The following is a 14,096-nucleotide window of genomic DNA, read 5'->3' as shown; positions in this document are numbered from 1 at the left end:
GAGTGAAAAGCAACCATCCCTGCATGGTTTTCTATGCGTACGGTATCTATGTGTACGCGGCTGCATACTTTTCAACATTGCAATGCCAAAGGCCGGATGTGCATGTGTCAAGTTGTGTAGCTACACATGCAGTGGGAAAAACTCATACCCGATAAACATGTTGACGTACATACCACGTGATTGCTTCGGTTGGATCTGCATTTTATATCGGCCACACAATGTTGTTATCATTGATTTTGTACATTTGTATTTGCAGGTACAGTGTACTAGGTGCGGGGATTTTCATAATAATTATTATATTCCATTATTCCATTATCCCATTATAAATTATAAAACAATTATTAATTTTCATCATGTTTAGAATTTTCTGCATTGACATTCCCCACCACCATTGCCCTACCCTCCGGTTATCAGTTATGTTTAGAAGATGTTGCCCATGTGCTAGCAGGACCGTAGTGTACATCATACGTGATGTAGTATTCTGTTGTTACCTTCAGCCATTTGAAACGTTGGTCTCCACTCTCCAGAGTACAGTACCAGGTTGATGATATCGAGAAGATCTCGAGCTTCCATTCCGACAGCACCGTCACAAACCGGTTTTGACTCGATGTTGATTGTTATCACGATATTTATCAAGAGTAGAATCTACGAGTGTCAGTAGTACATGGCGGCAGTATACTTTTAAACTGGCATACCGACAAACAGTTCACAGTAGGTTTTATGTCGTCTTGATGTCTAATGATGATCATGACTGTAGACAGTGTAGTCGACTCGACTGTCGACATGTCATGAATCATGACATGATTGATGGCACCGGGCTAGATGAGCTGAAAATTCAAAAATTCAAAAACAACACCTGCACCAGTCCTGCATTTGCGATCGCGTCCGATCCGAGGCAAGCCAGACCTTTACATTGTTTACTTGGGATCGGAGAGAGATGCGTTGTTTTCGTGTCGACTTTGGCTTTGGCTTATTTCCTTTCGATCTGGTTTCCTTCTTTCAAAGTTTCATTCATCAACTAAAATAATAATCGGATCAATCTCATGCTCAGCCATCGGCTTATGCATAAGTTATGGCTTATGCATGCCCTTGGCTTGGGCGAGTTTGCATCATCACAGCCTGTGCATTATGAATTTATGTGCATATGCCCGAACTGGCCGAAGGCGAAGGCTGGCAAACTCACTGGGGTAGTGGGGAGATATCCACTCGATCGACGACAGATCACTTGCCGCACGTGCGTTGAAATGAATGAAAGACAGCTTGTCTCTCGATCCACTGACTTTTGTCACTTGTACTTCAGAGATGCGCCACTAATGATGCAAGACCGAAGGCAAAGGCGAAGTGTTTGACTTCGCTACATAAACATGACCACACACAAATCCCTTTTCTTTACAATTTTTTGTTGTTGCGATATGTGACTGAATGACCCCGCGGACACCCTGCACATTACACCACCAGTGCTCGAGTCTTGGATCCTTTGGCTTTGCCTAGTCGTAGCTTTTGTTTGTCCCACTTGTACTCCCTGATCACCTGTGGAGAAAACTTTGCTGGCCTGTAGCTGTAGTTCAGTGGCTAACGCGGTCTCAGAGAGTAGCATGGAGGGAGGGCGTCGCTTTTTGCTTCCGCCACTGTTGCACAACTTTCTGGAGCCGGTCGTCGCAACGCTCTGATGTAAGTCGTTGTATAATCTGGTGATAAGGAGCCCTGTTCCGCCAGGGAAATGGCTGTAAATGGATGGGTTGAAAATTATTTGTGGTCATGAAGGTGGCGAGGAGATTTTTTGAGCCAGTGTCATGTTTGGCTTCTCTCTGAATTAAAGCTGACAAACGTACGAAAATGCTATGGGACATGGTACGGGGATTTTAAAGAGTTCACTGCGATATGCAAATGGTCAAATTAATTATTATTTACGTGCTAATTTCGAGTACTGCTATCTTGGCGATGCTGAATTATTGCAAACATGTCACTGTAGAATCCCTGTCATATTCTTTTCTTGAAAGTTGAAACCCAACACCAAAACTTAGCAAAAGTCTAATTGGTCGGGAGTTTGAAATGTCAACTGCATGACTAATTGAACATTACTACATCTTTTGCAATCATTTCAACACTCACATGCACACGCCGCATCAGTTGAGAAGAGAAATCTTTCACTACCTGGGCCATGTCTCCACTTGCACAGTACCAGTCCACCATAGTGATGCTTCCAGACAGCTGTTTTGATCCAACAGAGCTCATCCGTGGAGGTAGTAGATATTGAATTTGAGGCGCGGGAAAGCTGTTAGGTGGGGCGAAAGCTTACTCCCTAGAAGTGTGGCATGCCTTAGAGTGCTGGATTGTTAAAATGGTGATAACGGTTTCCATGATAATGCAAGCGTGCTTTGCTTGGGCATGACATGCAGCGCTAGAAATGGTGCGGAAAGCAATCGATTATGACAGATACTAGTACCCATCAGCAAATTGATCGTCGCCACCAGGACTCGAACCATGGATCTCCGCTATATGCCAATCATGACAGAGATTTGAGCGGCATAGGGGACGAACCTTTCCACGCCATTTCTAGCGGCGCATGCCATGTCCCAGCAATGCGCACCAGCATTATCACGTCTGTTGCAACCGTTATCGCCTTTCGCTTCACTGTGACTTTAGCATTGTAGGGCATGTGACAATTCTAGGTAGAACGTGCTAAAATGAGTCCGCTTTTTGCCCCATACAACATCATTCCTGTACCTAAACAATCATTATCTTCCACCTTCACTGGTGAGCTCTGTTGGAGCAGAACAGCTGTCTGGAGGATCTGACCATATACATGTATATGTAGCTACTGCATTGAGCCAAACTGTTTTCTATATGGTGGTGCTGTGCAAGTGGAGTTGTCGGCCGAGAGCGCCCTGTGGAGTGGTGGAGTTCGCTGATAATTTGTTGTAAGCCAATCCAAGAGCTCTCAATTTTACATACCGGTACTAAATTTAATCTACGCACCCTGAATTTTTTGGAAAAATGTTTTTGGCTAGTGTAAGAATGTTTGATGTTCGTATACTGTATAGAGTATTATCAAGAGTCACAGCATGGTGAAAATACTGGCCATTATAGACCAAGAGAGTCATTTCAGACCAGCCCAACGTTGTGGATAAGTAGCGTGTGTCTGTGTGTATGTGTGTGTCTGTGTGTGCATGTGTGCCTAAGTCATGTTGGAACACAGCAGTTCGATTACGGAGACGAGTTGACTAAGTCTAAGGACAGGCGAGTGACAGCGTGGACAAAGTTGAGCAATGAAACCGTCTATGCCTTTGTCATTGTGCTGTGCTTTCTTAGGCAACCATGCTAGGGTTTTCACGCCGCAATCCTTACGAGGACTTGCCATTCCCCGAATTTGGCGTGATATGGCTTGGCTTTCGCTGGCTACTGAGACTTACATGGACAAGATGGAGTGCACGGTCGGAGGTGAGTTTCAGGAATGATTTGAGGTAGTTTCAGGAACGATTTGAGGTAGTTTCAGGAACGATTTGAGGTAGTTTCAGGAACGATTTGAGGTAGTTATTTTCTGGTCGAAGTGCAAGGAGCTGTAGCCCCCACCAAGTATGCATGCTGTACTACTGCTAACTGCAGGCAGAATCCCAATAATTTGAAAATAGCGTAAATCGAATATACTGCTTGATTAGAACGCTCTTCTGGGACCGACGTCAGTTGGCGGAGAAGCCCGACACAGGATATCAAGACGTTTGGATGTGCACTTGTCTTGAGAGGTGAGATAGTGCACTGAATAGTTTTTACATGGTACGCCTGAGACTCGATGTGATCGTGGCACCAACATTTGGATCATGTCCAGTATTGTCCCATGTGAAGGAACAGTGCTGCCAACTGAAATCCAACCTCTGATTTTCGTGCTGGAGTGCAGCACCACTTCTAGCGGTCTCTCTATCTCGTAGTGTTTCAATCCCGTGCTGGGTGTTTGCAATGTGAGCACATCGCTCCAGGGGTCGGATTTCAGTTGCCAGCACTATAGTTCTGTGTTTTGCAGTAATGTATTGTGTTTGATATTTGGCTTGTGTGTAGAATGCAAGTGGCTTCTCGTCAAAGCAGCACCGCAGCTTACGCGCAGCTCGCCGCCGCAAGGTTGAGATGCACCGCAACAACACGCTGGTCACGTCGGAAGAGGACTGCAGCGATCGGCCGGCCTCATCGGGCTTCAAGCAGTGGGCCGCCTCGCAGGACAAGAAGAAGGAGTCTCACCTTGCCAGCAGCCAGGAAAGGTACGCTGCACGTCTTGTGTATGTCGCTATCACCTACGTGTACAAAAAAAGTCATGTACGTCTGGTCCTGAAACATTGTGGACTTTTCAACTTCTGCAGTTAGCTGGCATTGAGTGTTGCAGCTGCTGTAAGTCAACAAATATTCGGCGCATATTTATTTTCGGCTATTTTCGGCCTGGTCATGATTTGGCCAAAAATTTGTTGCGGCCGAAATTTTGTTTTTGCAAGTTTCAGTGTGACACTGTATACAGGCAGCAGCGGTACAGGCCGAAAATGTAATGCGGTCGAAATGGGTTTTAGCCCTATGGGAGGCCGAAATTTGAATGGGTCGTAAATTTGTAGACTTACAGTAGCCTCCTAGGCTGGCATAGCTAGTATAAAGTATATACTATAAACATTATTGAAACGACTACAGCAATGGACAATGATAAAGGCAGGGTGATTAAAGGGGAAGTTAAGGCAAAAATTAAAATTTCACCAGTTGTAGTCTTCGGGGTGCTGAGTCGAATGGTCTTGGTCCGAGAAAGCTGAGACGCTCCCTTCCTACTTGAATCCCAATCGAACTCGCGCACTTCCACCGAAACTGGGTGACTGCGCCCTACGAGATGGGGATTTGTATGCAAAATGTCACTAAAAGCGCCATTTCGTTCTTATAAAAGCACGGATCACCGCGATTGGCCCATATGTTGCAGTCTTTTGGACGCTGAGTCGACTGGTTTTGGTCCGAAAAGGCTGCGATGCAGCGTTCCTCCTTTATTCCCAATCGAACATGGTTGAAGAAGCGGTCACGTGCTCCTGGGTGCCAAAATCACCTGGTCACCACGCCAGCAGGCGACAACTTTCACACCAAGGTTCAACTCGAGTGACAGGACTGCACCCAAAAAAGGTCAAAACAGGCTGTAAGTTGTACCCTGCAGGCACGGTGACCAGGTGACTGGTGTACGCAGGAGCACGTGACCACTTGTTCAACCATGTTCGATTGGGAATTAGGGGCGAACGCTGCATCGCAGCCTTTTCGGACCAAAACCAGTCGACTCAGCGTCCAAAAGACTACAACATATGGGCCAATCGCGGTCATCCGTGCTTTTATAAGAACGAAATGGCGCTTTTAGTGACATTTTGCATACAAATCCCCATCTCGTAGCGCGCAGTCACCCAGTTTCGGTGGAAGTGCGCGAGTTCGATTGGGATTCAAGTAGGAAGGGAGCGTCTCAGCTTTCTCGGACCAAGACCATTCGACTCAGCACCCCGAAGACTACAACTGGTGAAATTTTGATTTTTGCCTTAACTTCCCCTTTAACAGTTGCGAGCACGTTTGGTGGCGAACGTACGCTGTGTGATGTGGAGCAGGAAGGAACCCTCCTGATCAGATGTTTAGAATTCAGTGCCCAGTGGTGCTATGGCGAATTACGAAAACGTATCTGCACGAGCCTGCACAGGAGTTGTGTATGGATTTCTAGTATACATGTATTACCAAACCGGGATTTGAATGTACAAACTGACCACCTCTTCAAACTTCGAAAGAACTCTCTCGCAGGGCAGCATGTGTACTACTCACCACGGCCGTTTCACGACCACCACTTAACCCTTTGAGAGCCGATTGAAAATTTCAAAATTCTGCATATTTTCATGTTCTTTGGGACGTAACTTCAGTTCTACTCACTCAAACTTCACAATCTTGGGCTTCCTGGAAAGGTCTCCGCGAGAGGAAGAGACTGAGGTCACGCATGATGACCAGGACGCCATATCTCCAGCGCCAGAGAGCAGCGACCTAGCGAAAACTGCTTGAAATGCGTGCACTTTCGTCCTGCTCCAGCATTTTCATTTTTCTTGATCGCAGAGTTTCGATTTTTTCGCTGTGTACCCTTGGAAATACTACCAGTGAAACCCACGCAAATTTGAGTAACTCAGCGCGAGGAAAAGTCTCAAAATTCTCAACTTTCGAGTTGCACTCCCACGCTTTTCAAGTGCCGCGATCGCGGCTGAACTTACGAGCGATTTATCTCAAGAACCGTTGATCGCAGCGCGTCGCGGATGGGTTCTACGGCACGCTGAGAGTTTTCTCTTCAAGGTAGATATTTGGATCGTTGAATTTGAGCTAGTTTTGACCGAGTTACGGCCAGTTGAAGTCTCACAGTCGAGTGTGTAGAATTCTACACATTCAAGTATGGGTCGGCTCTCAAAGGGTTAAGAGTCAATGTCTGTATCGACCAAATATCACTGGACATGGTCAAATTTCCCATTTCGCTCGAAGTTGGCTCCTGTTATCCCTGGGTGGACCTTGTTCGCCCACTGTGATTGTTTGGTCCAGAGAACCTCCGTTCCTTGGATATTGGCAAGAGTACATGAAAACCAGAGTGTGCAGCTCGAATGGGTTGCTGTCACGGCGAAATTCCGTGATTACATCATTTTAGTGATGTACATAGTGCGTACAAGCAGTATCCAAGTAGATCTCTTTCTGCACAACTGCAGCTCAGTTATACGCACTACGCCACTTCCCACCTCAGATCTGCACCAAATATGATGTAGTCACGGAATTCCGCCGTGACACCCAAAGTAGAAAAAGCCCCAAGCTGCATACTCTGGTTTTCATGTACAGTAGGTATCGGTTATAGCGTGGGTGTTTGAAAAATGACTTTCTATTCTTATTTCCGATATTTCTTACACACAATACATCAAGTGTGACATATCATATGCATGTGCGCAGGGGCAGGGGCAGGAAGATCATCGTGAGTGCAACGTAGTGCTACTGTGCATGCGGCTGGTCATAGTCCCATAGGCTTACCATGTGGCTATGCAACATGAGTTACTTGACCACAACAGTTGAACCTGCAGCACTACCACGCAACGCGAGTCAGATCAGAACTGCATTGGACAAATTTTATTACTACAGGCGATACACTTTGTACTAATCTGGCATGTTTTGCTACACAAAGTCCATTCTTAGGACCGATATATTCTACTATGCGATAAAACTGCTTGTAAGAATAAAAGTGCACTTGAAGCGCATGTTATCATTATGAAAACATGAGAGTTCATTCTTGTAGGCAGTATATTCTTTTACACGACCACGCTATAACCGATACGCACTGTACTCTTGATATTGGGCAAAATATGAAAATCGACTAAAATGCGCACTGAAAAAGGTACAAAAACGAGTGGTCGATCCTGCTCACAATAACACAGCGCAGCCAAACCAACTATGTCCGACACCGATCCAAGTTACCTAGTAATGTTTAGCCAACCAACTTTCGACTGGAGACTTGCTGAGTGCCTCGAACGAATTGATCAATTCAACCTGTCCAATGGCGGCCATTACGAAGGCTATCTTCAAGGGCCAGTAGCAGCGAGGCTACGTCCTGAAATGTTGGGTAAACCACCATAGCACTTTGTTTGGTAATCATAATCACTGAAGAAGAACAGTACAAATGACCTGCCTTTCCACTTGATTGTACTTTGCAGTTCCTGCACCTGATCTGCATACACTGCCAGTGCGATCTGAGGTTGACCGGGCTGTCTTGGCAGTCAAACACACACACACAGGAATGGTGTTGTTGAGTGAGTTTGGATGCTTCAGGTTTGCTATCTGAAATACTAACTTGAACGAATGTCCTCCGTGGTCACCGCCGAGTTTCAGCCAAATCTCGGACTGCAGAATGACGTTTCCGTGCCAGGTCAGCCACCCGTATGGGCCATACAAGTCCAGGTAGTGCATCACGATGTCAATGAGGTTTGGCATATACACCATGGATGCCATCACAATGCTGCCGTCTTTCTTGTTCATTGGCACTTCCCTTGCTGTGCACTGTGGTACGTGTTGCGCTATGAATGTACGTGCTGTCTTCTCGGACTCTAGCTGGATACCGAATCCAGTTAGCCAGCGCTTCACGTGCCGCACTCTATTCCACGGCAGGTTCATATCCGCTTTCAATGCAAGCAACGAACCCTTAGCCGGTGTGCGGTGGCGTATGCCGGCATCTTGCAGCAGCTGATCCTGCTTCTCTTTACTGAGCATTCTAAGCCCAGCAACTTCCTGCGCTCTGGCTCCAGTCGCTCTGCCACAAACAGTATCAGCCGCCTGATCCAAAGGCACGCTACTCGCCACAGTACGCTGATAAACCTGCGGTCTCCCATGTGCGGCTGTTCGCACCTCCAGCCTGCCGCCGTGTACTTTGGATGCTACCGGGTGATTCGTAAGACGTTCGGCAATATTACCGCACAGTTTGGAAGGCGAGGCAGACAGCACATCCTCTACTGTTAACAGAAAGTGGTCGTACTGTACGAATTGGAGGCGTTTCTGTTGCTGGATTAAAAAAAGCAAGTTGCTATGTGCTCCTTGAGACTCCGGGGAGGTACAGCTGCTGGGCAACCTCTCGCAGTGATTGCTTGTGAAAGTCAAGCCGCATAGACCAGTTGCCGATTATCCTGGCAAGACCTCTGCCTGGCTGCTTGAGCTCTGACACTCTCATAGGTGCAGCGCCCACTGGACACTGGCTGCTGCTGTCTAGCCATGTGCATATGCACTGAGATCTTTGCGGAAGCTTGCGAAACCTGCGTGTTATTGAAATGCACTATACACGTATGTGTAGTGGCTTGTTTTGCTGCCGCATTCTTCATTCACTTACCTGCTGGGCATGTGTGTGTGTGTGCGTGCGTGTGTGTGTGTGTGCATGTGTGCGTGCATGCGTGCGTGCATGCATGTATACATGTGTGTGTGTGTGTGTGTGTGTGTGTGTGTGTGTGTGTGTGTGTGTGTGTGTGCATGTGTCTGTCTGTCTGTGCATGTGTCTGTCTGTCTGTCTCTCTGTCTGTGTATACTTTTGTTGTACAGGAGTGGAGTGTGTAATGGCACGAGCAGTGCTGATGGAAAGAAGGTAAGACTCTCATTGAATTGCATTATTTCTACTCATCGAATTGTGGTATTTCTACTCCTCATGGTAACTGTTAGCTGTTTACAGACACACACAGACACACACGAACACACACAGACACACGAACACACACACACTGTCACACCATTGACTACTCGTACGCTGTGTGTCTGTCAAGCCCCTCTGACGCTTCATTTTTCTCTGCGGAAAATTTTTTCCTTCAGGTTACATTTGTGGTAGAGGAGCCGGAACTGCTGGCGCCTGTACTGGCTGTGAGTGGCGATCAAGAAGAGGAGGATGGTTGGGATAGCGATGACGAAGGCGGTGACTTTGATGAAGATCAGAATGATGGTATGGGCAAGAGTTGTTGCGATTGAAAGTCTATGAGTTTACAGCATTCTCTGTGCATGTTTTGAACATGTTTTGAGCACGCGTGACTTTGTCCAACTGGAGAGTACGGCTGTATGTAGAACGTGTTTGGTGGTTGCTAAGGATGGACTGCCTGCTGTCGTCTTTCACATACGGATTTATGTAAACCTGCACAGTGTGTTTCTCAATCTGCGGACCGTACTACGAAGTCCTTTGTCGACTGATGAGCGCAGCACAGAGACCTGAGGCTGAGCCTGCTAGTATAATCAGGGGCGTCGGAACCGGTGCGGCAGGTGCGGCCAAAGCCGCAACAATACTTTATCTTGGGATTTTTGAAGCAATAAATTATGTGCTATTTGGGCCAAATTTTCCGAATATTTTCCGGGGAGGGAGGCCCCAGACCATCACCTCTTCATGGTTGAACCAATGTAGAATATGCTCCGACGCCCCTGATTTTGTGTCTGTGCTGTTCATCTCAAGGCTCCTTTGCCCACCTGTGAGTGCTGTTTGTTTGTGAACAGGCTCATGGCTGACAGATGAATACCTGGATGGTAGCACTCATCTTGGACGTGGCGAGTATGGTGCCTACTGCCAGTATTCTCATGAAGAGTGGGCAGAGGAAGTCAAAGCCAAGTGGGAGAGAGTCAATCGAATGGTAAGGTGTACTGTTCTGCTCTCTGTGTGCATGTACATATATCTGCATGAGTATGGTGTTTGTGTGTGTGTGTGTGTGTGTACGTGTGTGTGTGTGTGTACGTGTGTACGTGCCATGTGCGTGTGTGTGTGTGTGTGTGAAGTGGAACATCATTAAGGAACGGTTGGTTGTCTCTAAGAACGTTTTCTAATACGTAATCGTGTGCAATTGTGTGCGGGGGAATGCATGATTGTGTGTGTGGTTTGCAGGTTGGCGATGATCTGCTTCGCTTTTTGGATAGTGCAGTGCGTAACTCCCCGTACCCGCTCAGTACCGTACTCATCATAGTGCGCAGTAGCCACCGCTCGCGTGCCAACGGTCCGCACTGTCTGGCACGCCATGCTCTGGAGGTCTACACGGGGATATGGTTGAACAGCACCACTACCGGCATACGCCGTCAGCCCGAGCCCATCACAGCCGCTCTCACCTGGGAGGCGCTGGAATTGGCGGCGAAAGTCACAAGTCCATTGGTACGTGGCAGTGGCATCAACGCAATCTTTGTGCACCATTTGAGCAGTTCAGCTGTTTCCTTTTGGTGGTCTTTTCGTTGCCTATCATTTGGTGAAGTCACACCGAGATCTCCCTTGTTCAGGTTGGGTTGCCAGTAGGTAGGTCACCTGCCGACGTTGAGTGTTGAAAATGAGCATGCTATGTAAGCACGTTGGCCATGCATATGAAACGAGTGGTGACACTCACCAACGAGTGCATCACTGTACTTGCATGGTTGGCAAGGTCGCAGCGCCTTTTTTCTTGTCTGTACATACAGTAGAACTCTGATAATACCCCCCCCCCCCCCCCAGGCAGCAGAAAAGTGTACTTAGTATCCGATCTACTTCTTATCCCCGCGTACTTCAGTATGGATCAATACACCCGTGCTCCGGACAATGTCCGTACTAAGCAAGAGTATGTATTATCAGAGTATGTACTAAGAGAGTTCCACGGTATATCTGTATATACATGTACTGTGTTTGTGCACTGACCTCACCTCTCGACTTTCCTACATTATATACAGGTTCTCAAGTTGCTTGTTCACGTGTTCAAACTGAAAACTGCCGACGTGGCTCCGTCATTCATCGAAACTCTAGTCGGTGACAAAAAGTTCCGGGATGCAGCAACGCTAGCAGAAGAGTTGGACATTCAGGATCGCTTATGTCTGGAAGAGATCGTTACCCCACTCTTTGTTGGTGGACAGGGCAATGTTGCTGAAAAGTAAGTCTCTCTCGCACTCACTCACTCTCTCTCACTCTCTCTCTCTCTCTCTCTCTCTCTCTCTCTCTCTCTCTCTCGTTTCCCCTGCTGGCATGCCTCACCCACTCGGGTCCCTGTGATGTGTTTCTTGTGTGATGCGAGGTGTTTCATCAGTCCCCCCCCCCCCCCCCGCACCGTATTGTGGCTCATTTCCTCATATCAGGCTCTCAGCACATATGCATGTGTCTGTGTCTAATCTCGGTGTGTGTGTGTGTGTGTGTGTGTGTGTGTATTTGTGTGTACATGCATTCAACTGGTCGTGTTTGCTTTGTTGTCAGGTTTATTGGTGATAATCGGTCTCGGCAAAAGAAAGCAGTTATCGATCTTGATCGGCTACTGAATCCTCACAAAGACCTCACAGTAAAGTGCAAGTTAGTATGCCAGAACAATAATTATATTCGGTAATCTGAATTTGATTGGCGTGAGAAATATATTCTGCCACTTAAACCATTTCCCATTGCTCTATTTTCAGCCGTATCCTGACTCGTCACAAACTGTTTTTTAGTTGTATGCACGGATCCCCCCCCCCCCCCACACACACACGACATTCGGGGTGTGCTTGTGTTGTATTATGCTTGTGTCTGTGTCTGAAAAGCAAGGGTATCAAGGGAGATTTTTCTACTTCGTCTGTTGCTTGAAGTAATCTCACTGTTGTCTCCGTGCTGTGTTTGGGTGCAGTGAGATGGGTCTGAAGAAGGCTCAGCTGCAGGAAAAGGCCATCGAGAAGCTTGTTGAGCGATTAGTCAAACTTTACAAGTTGAATCCAGGTCAGTGTAGGCCTTATGGGGTATTCAAACGACAGGCAAATCCACGTGCACCGGAAAGTTGCTATGGTATTTTACCTGTGAACGAGAAAAGTGGCTGAAAAGTGCAAGCGAGCTGGGGGCCCACTTTCACGATAATCGTGGCGTGCACGAGTACATTTCCACCAAAAAGCGCGAAACAAGACTTGAGTTTTTACGCGGATCTTTAGAACATGATAATTATTGTATGCGTGTTTTGAAAATTTGAAATGCTCATGGCTACTGGTCGGTGAAGCATTCAAAATGCAAACGTGCCTGTCGTCAAGTGCAGCTGTGTGAATCCACACGGTCACTTTTCTCGTATGTCACTCCCTGCAACTTTCCGGTGCACGTGGATTTGCCTGTCGTGTGAATACCCCATTAGCTATTACAGACTGTGCCTGCAAGTGACGCTGTGGGTGGGTGGATGGGCTTACATTTAAATCCACTTGCTACAAGTATTTGATTGTGAGTGCGTTCAGTACAGGTCTAAGCCACTCCAAACACTGCTAGTAAATGCCGACGTGGGTTGGTGGGCGGGCGTAGTTGTGAGTGCGTTAGCGTGGGATTGTTGAGTACAATTGCTAGTGACCTCAGTTAGTTACCGTATAATTGCTTGTAGAAGATGAAGCGACCATGTTGGTTATGTGTAATCATCAAATCCAACTCAATCTACTGGAACTTGAATTGTCAAATTTTCACAATCTGAATTCAAAAGTATGCAGCAGCTCTTCTGACAATCAAACACCGTCTGTGTCTGTCCATGGATTGCTGCTGCAGTTGACTGTCACAATTTTGTGGATCGGAGAAACCTGAGCAGTGTGCGCAACCTGCTCTACCGGAAGTACACCACAGTAAGTACACACATGTGTGTGGGTGTGTGTGTGTGAGGGGGGGGTACGCGCTTGTGCATGCGCACATATGTGCGGATGTCCGTGAAAGGGTATGCGTGTGGATGTGTAGGGGAGAGTATGCATGGGAGGGTTTGGGTGGATGGATGCTGATGGAGTGTGCACTGCTTCTTTGAGGTTGTAGCTATATCAAATTCAAAAGGCTTGGTTTTTTGGGGGGGGGGGGGGGGGGGGGTGCTCTATGTGCCTGACAGCGTGTGTCATTAAAAGTTGTTTTGTGTCATTGTCATCATTCTCCTCTCTGTTCATGTATACGGTGTATGTGTGTGTGTATGTGTGTCTTTGTATGTGTTTGCGTGTATATAATTATATGTGTTTGCATGTCTGTGTGTTTGCATGTCTGTGTGTTTGCATGTCTGTGTGTTTGCATGTCTGTGTGTTTGCATGTCTGTGTGTTTGCATGTCTGTGTGTTTGCATGTCTGTGTGTTTGCATGTCTGTGTGTGTGTGTGTTTGCATGTCTGTGTGTGTGTGTCTGTGTGTCTGTGCATGTGTGTGCTTGCATGCGTGTGCGTGCGTGCATGTGTGTGCGTGCATGCGTGCGTGTGCATGTTTTCCCCATGTAGCAAGCGCAAGGAAACTGGGAAGATCTTCTAGAGGTGAGTTGGACTGCTTGTCGGCTTGTTCAGTACTCAGTCACGAATATAGAATTGCCCTATTCTATTTTGAAAGGTTCAGCTGTACTTTAGACCTTTGATAAATGGTTCGCTTTCTTATTCACCCACCGTGTACTCAAAACCCACCAACACGCCAACACACCAACACCCTTCAATTTGTCCGGAATTGTCACACACCTATGTCACTGTAAGCAATCTTTCACCTACCCGTACTCCTAGTCTGCACCACACAATCTCTATATTGAATATCCGTACTCCTAGTCTGCACCACACAATCTCTATATTGAATATCCGTACTCCTAGTCTGCACCACATAATCTCTATATTGAATATCCGTACTCCTAGTCTGCACCAC

The 14,096-nt window shown here is 47.0% G+C and overlaps 1 protein-coding gene across 2 annotated transcripts in view; it reads left to right on the top strand.

The window, feature by feature from the left end:
• The first annotated feature begins 1,367 nt into the window (after positions 1-1,367).
• The window catches only part of LOC135817724 (exonuclease mut-7 homolog), a 43,330-nt gene continuing 30,601 nt past the window's right edge, over positions 1,368-14,096 (top strand). Inside the window, exons 1-12 of one of the 2 annotated variants that reach the window (XM_065330960.1) lie at positions 1,368-1,671; positions 3,313-3,441; positions 4,054-4,250; positions 9,082-9,124; positions 9,346-9,472; positions 10,012-10,145; positions 10,394-10,654; positions 11,197-11,393; positions 11,711-11,803; positions 12,111-12,199; positions 12,995-13,068; positions 13,691-13,723. In XM_065330960.1, coding sequence (XP_065187032.1) covers positions 3,319-3,441; positions 4,054-4,250; positions 9,082-9,124; positions 9,346-9,472; positions 10,012-10,145; positions 10,394-10,654; positions 11,197-11,393; positions 11,711-11,803; positions 12,111-12,199; positions 12,995-13,068; positions 13,691-13,723 — 1,371 coding nt within the window. In that variant the 5' untranslated portion in view covers positions 1,368-1,671; positions 3,313-3,318. Of the gene's footprint in view, positions 1,672-2,775; positions 2,922-3,312; positions 3,442-4,053; positions 4,251-9,081; positions 9,125-9,345; positions 9,473-10,011; positions 10,146-10,393; positions 10,655-11,196; positions 11,394-11,710; positions 11,804-12,110; positions 12,200-12,994; positions 13,069-13,690; positions 13,724-14,096 lie in introns of those variants that run through there. The other variant, XM_065330961.1, reaches the window with a different exon arrangement.

This window comes from Sycon ciliatum, chromosome 5, assembly GCF_964019385.1.
Source record: "Sycon ciliatum chromosome 5, ocSycCili1.1, whole genome shotgun sequence".
Taxonomy (NCBI): Eukaryota; Metazoa; Porifera; class Calcarea; order Leucosolenida; family Sycettidae; genus Sycon; species Sycon ciliatum.
Note: the sequence above shows the minus strand (reverse complement) of the source record. Positions and strands in the feature narration are given on the sequence as shown.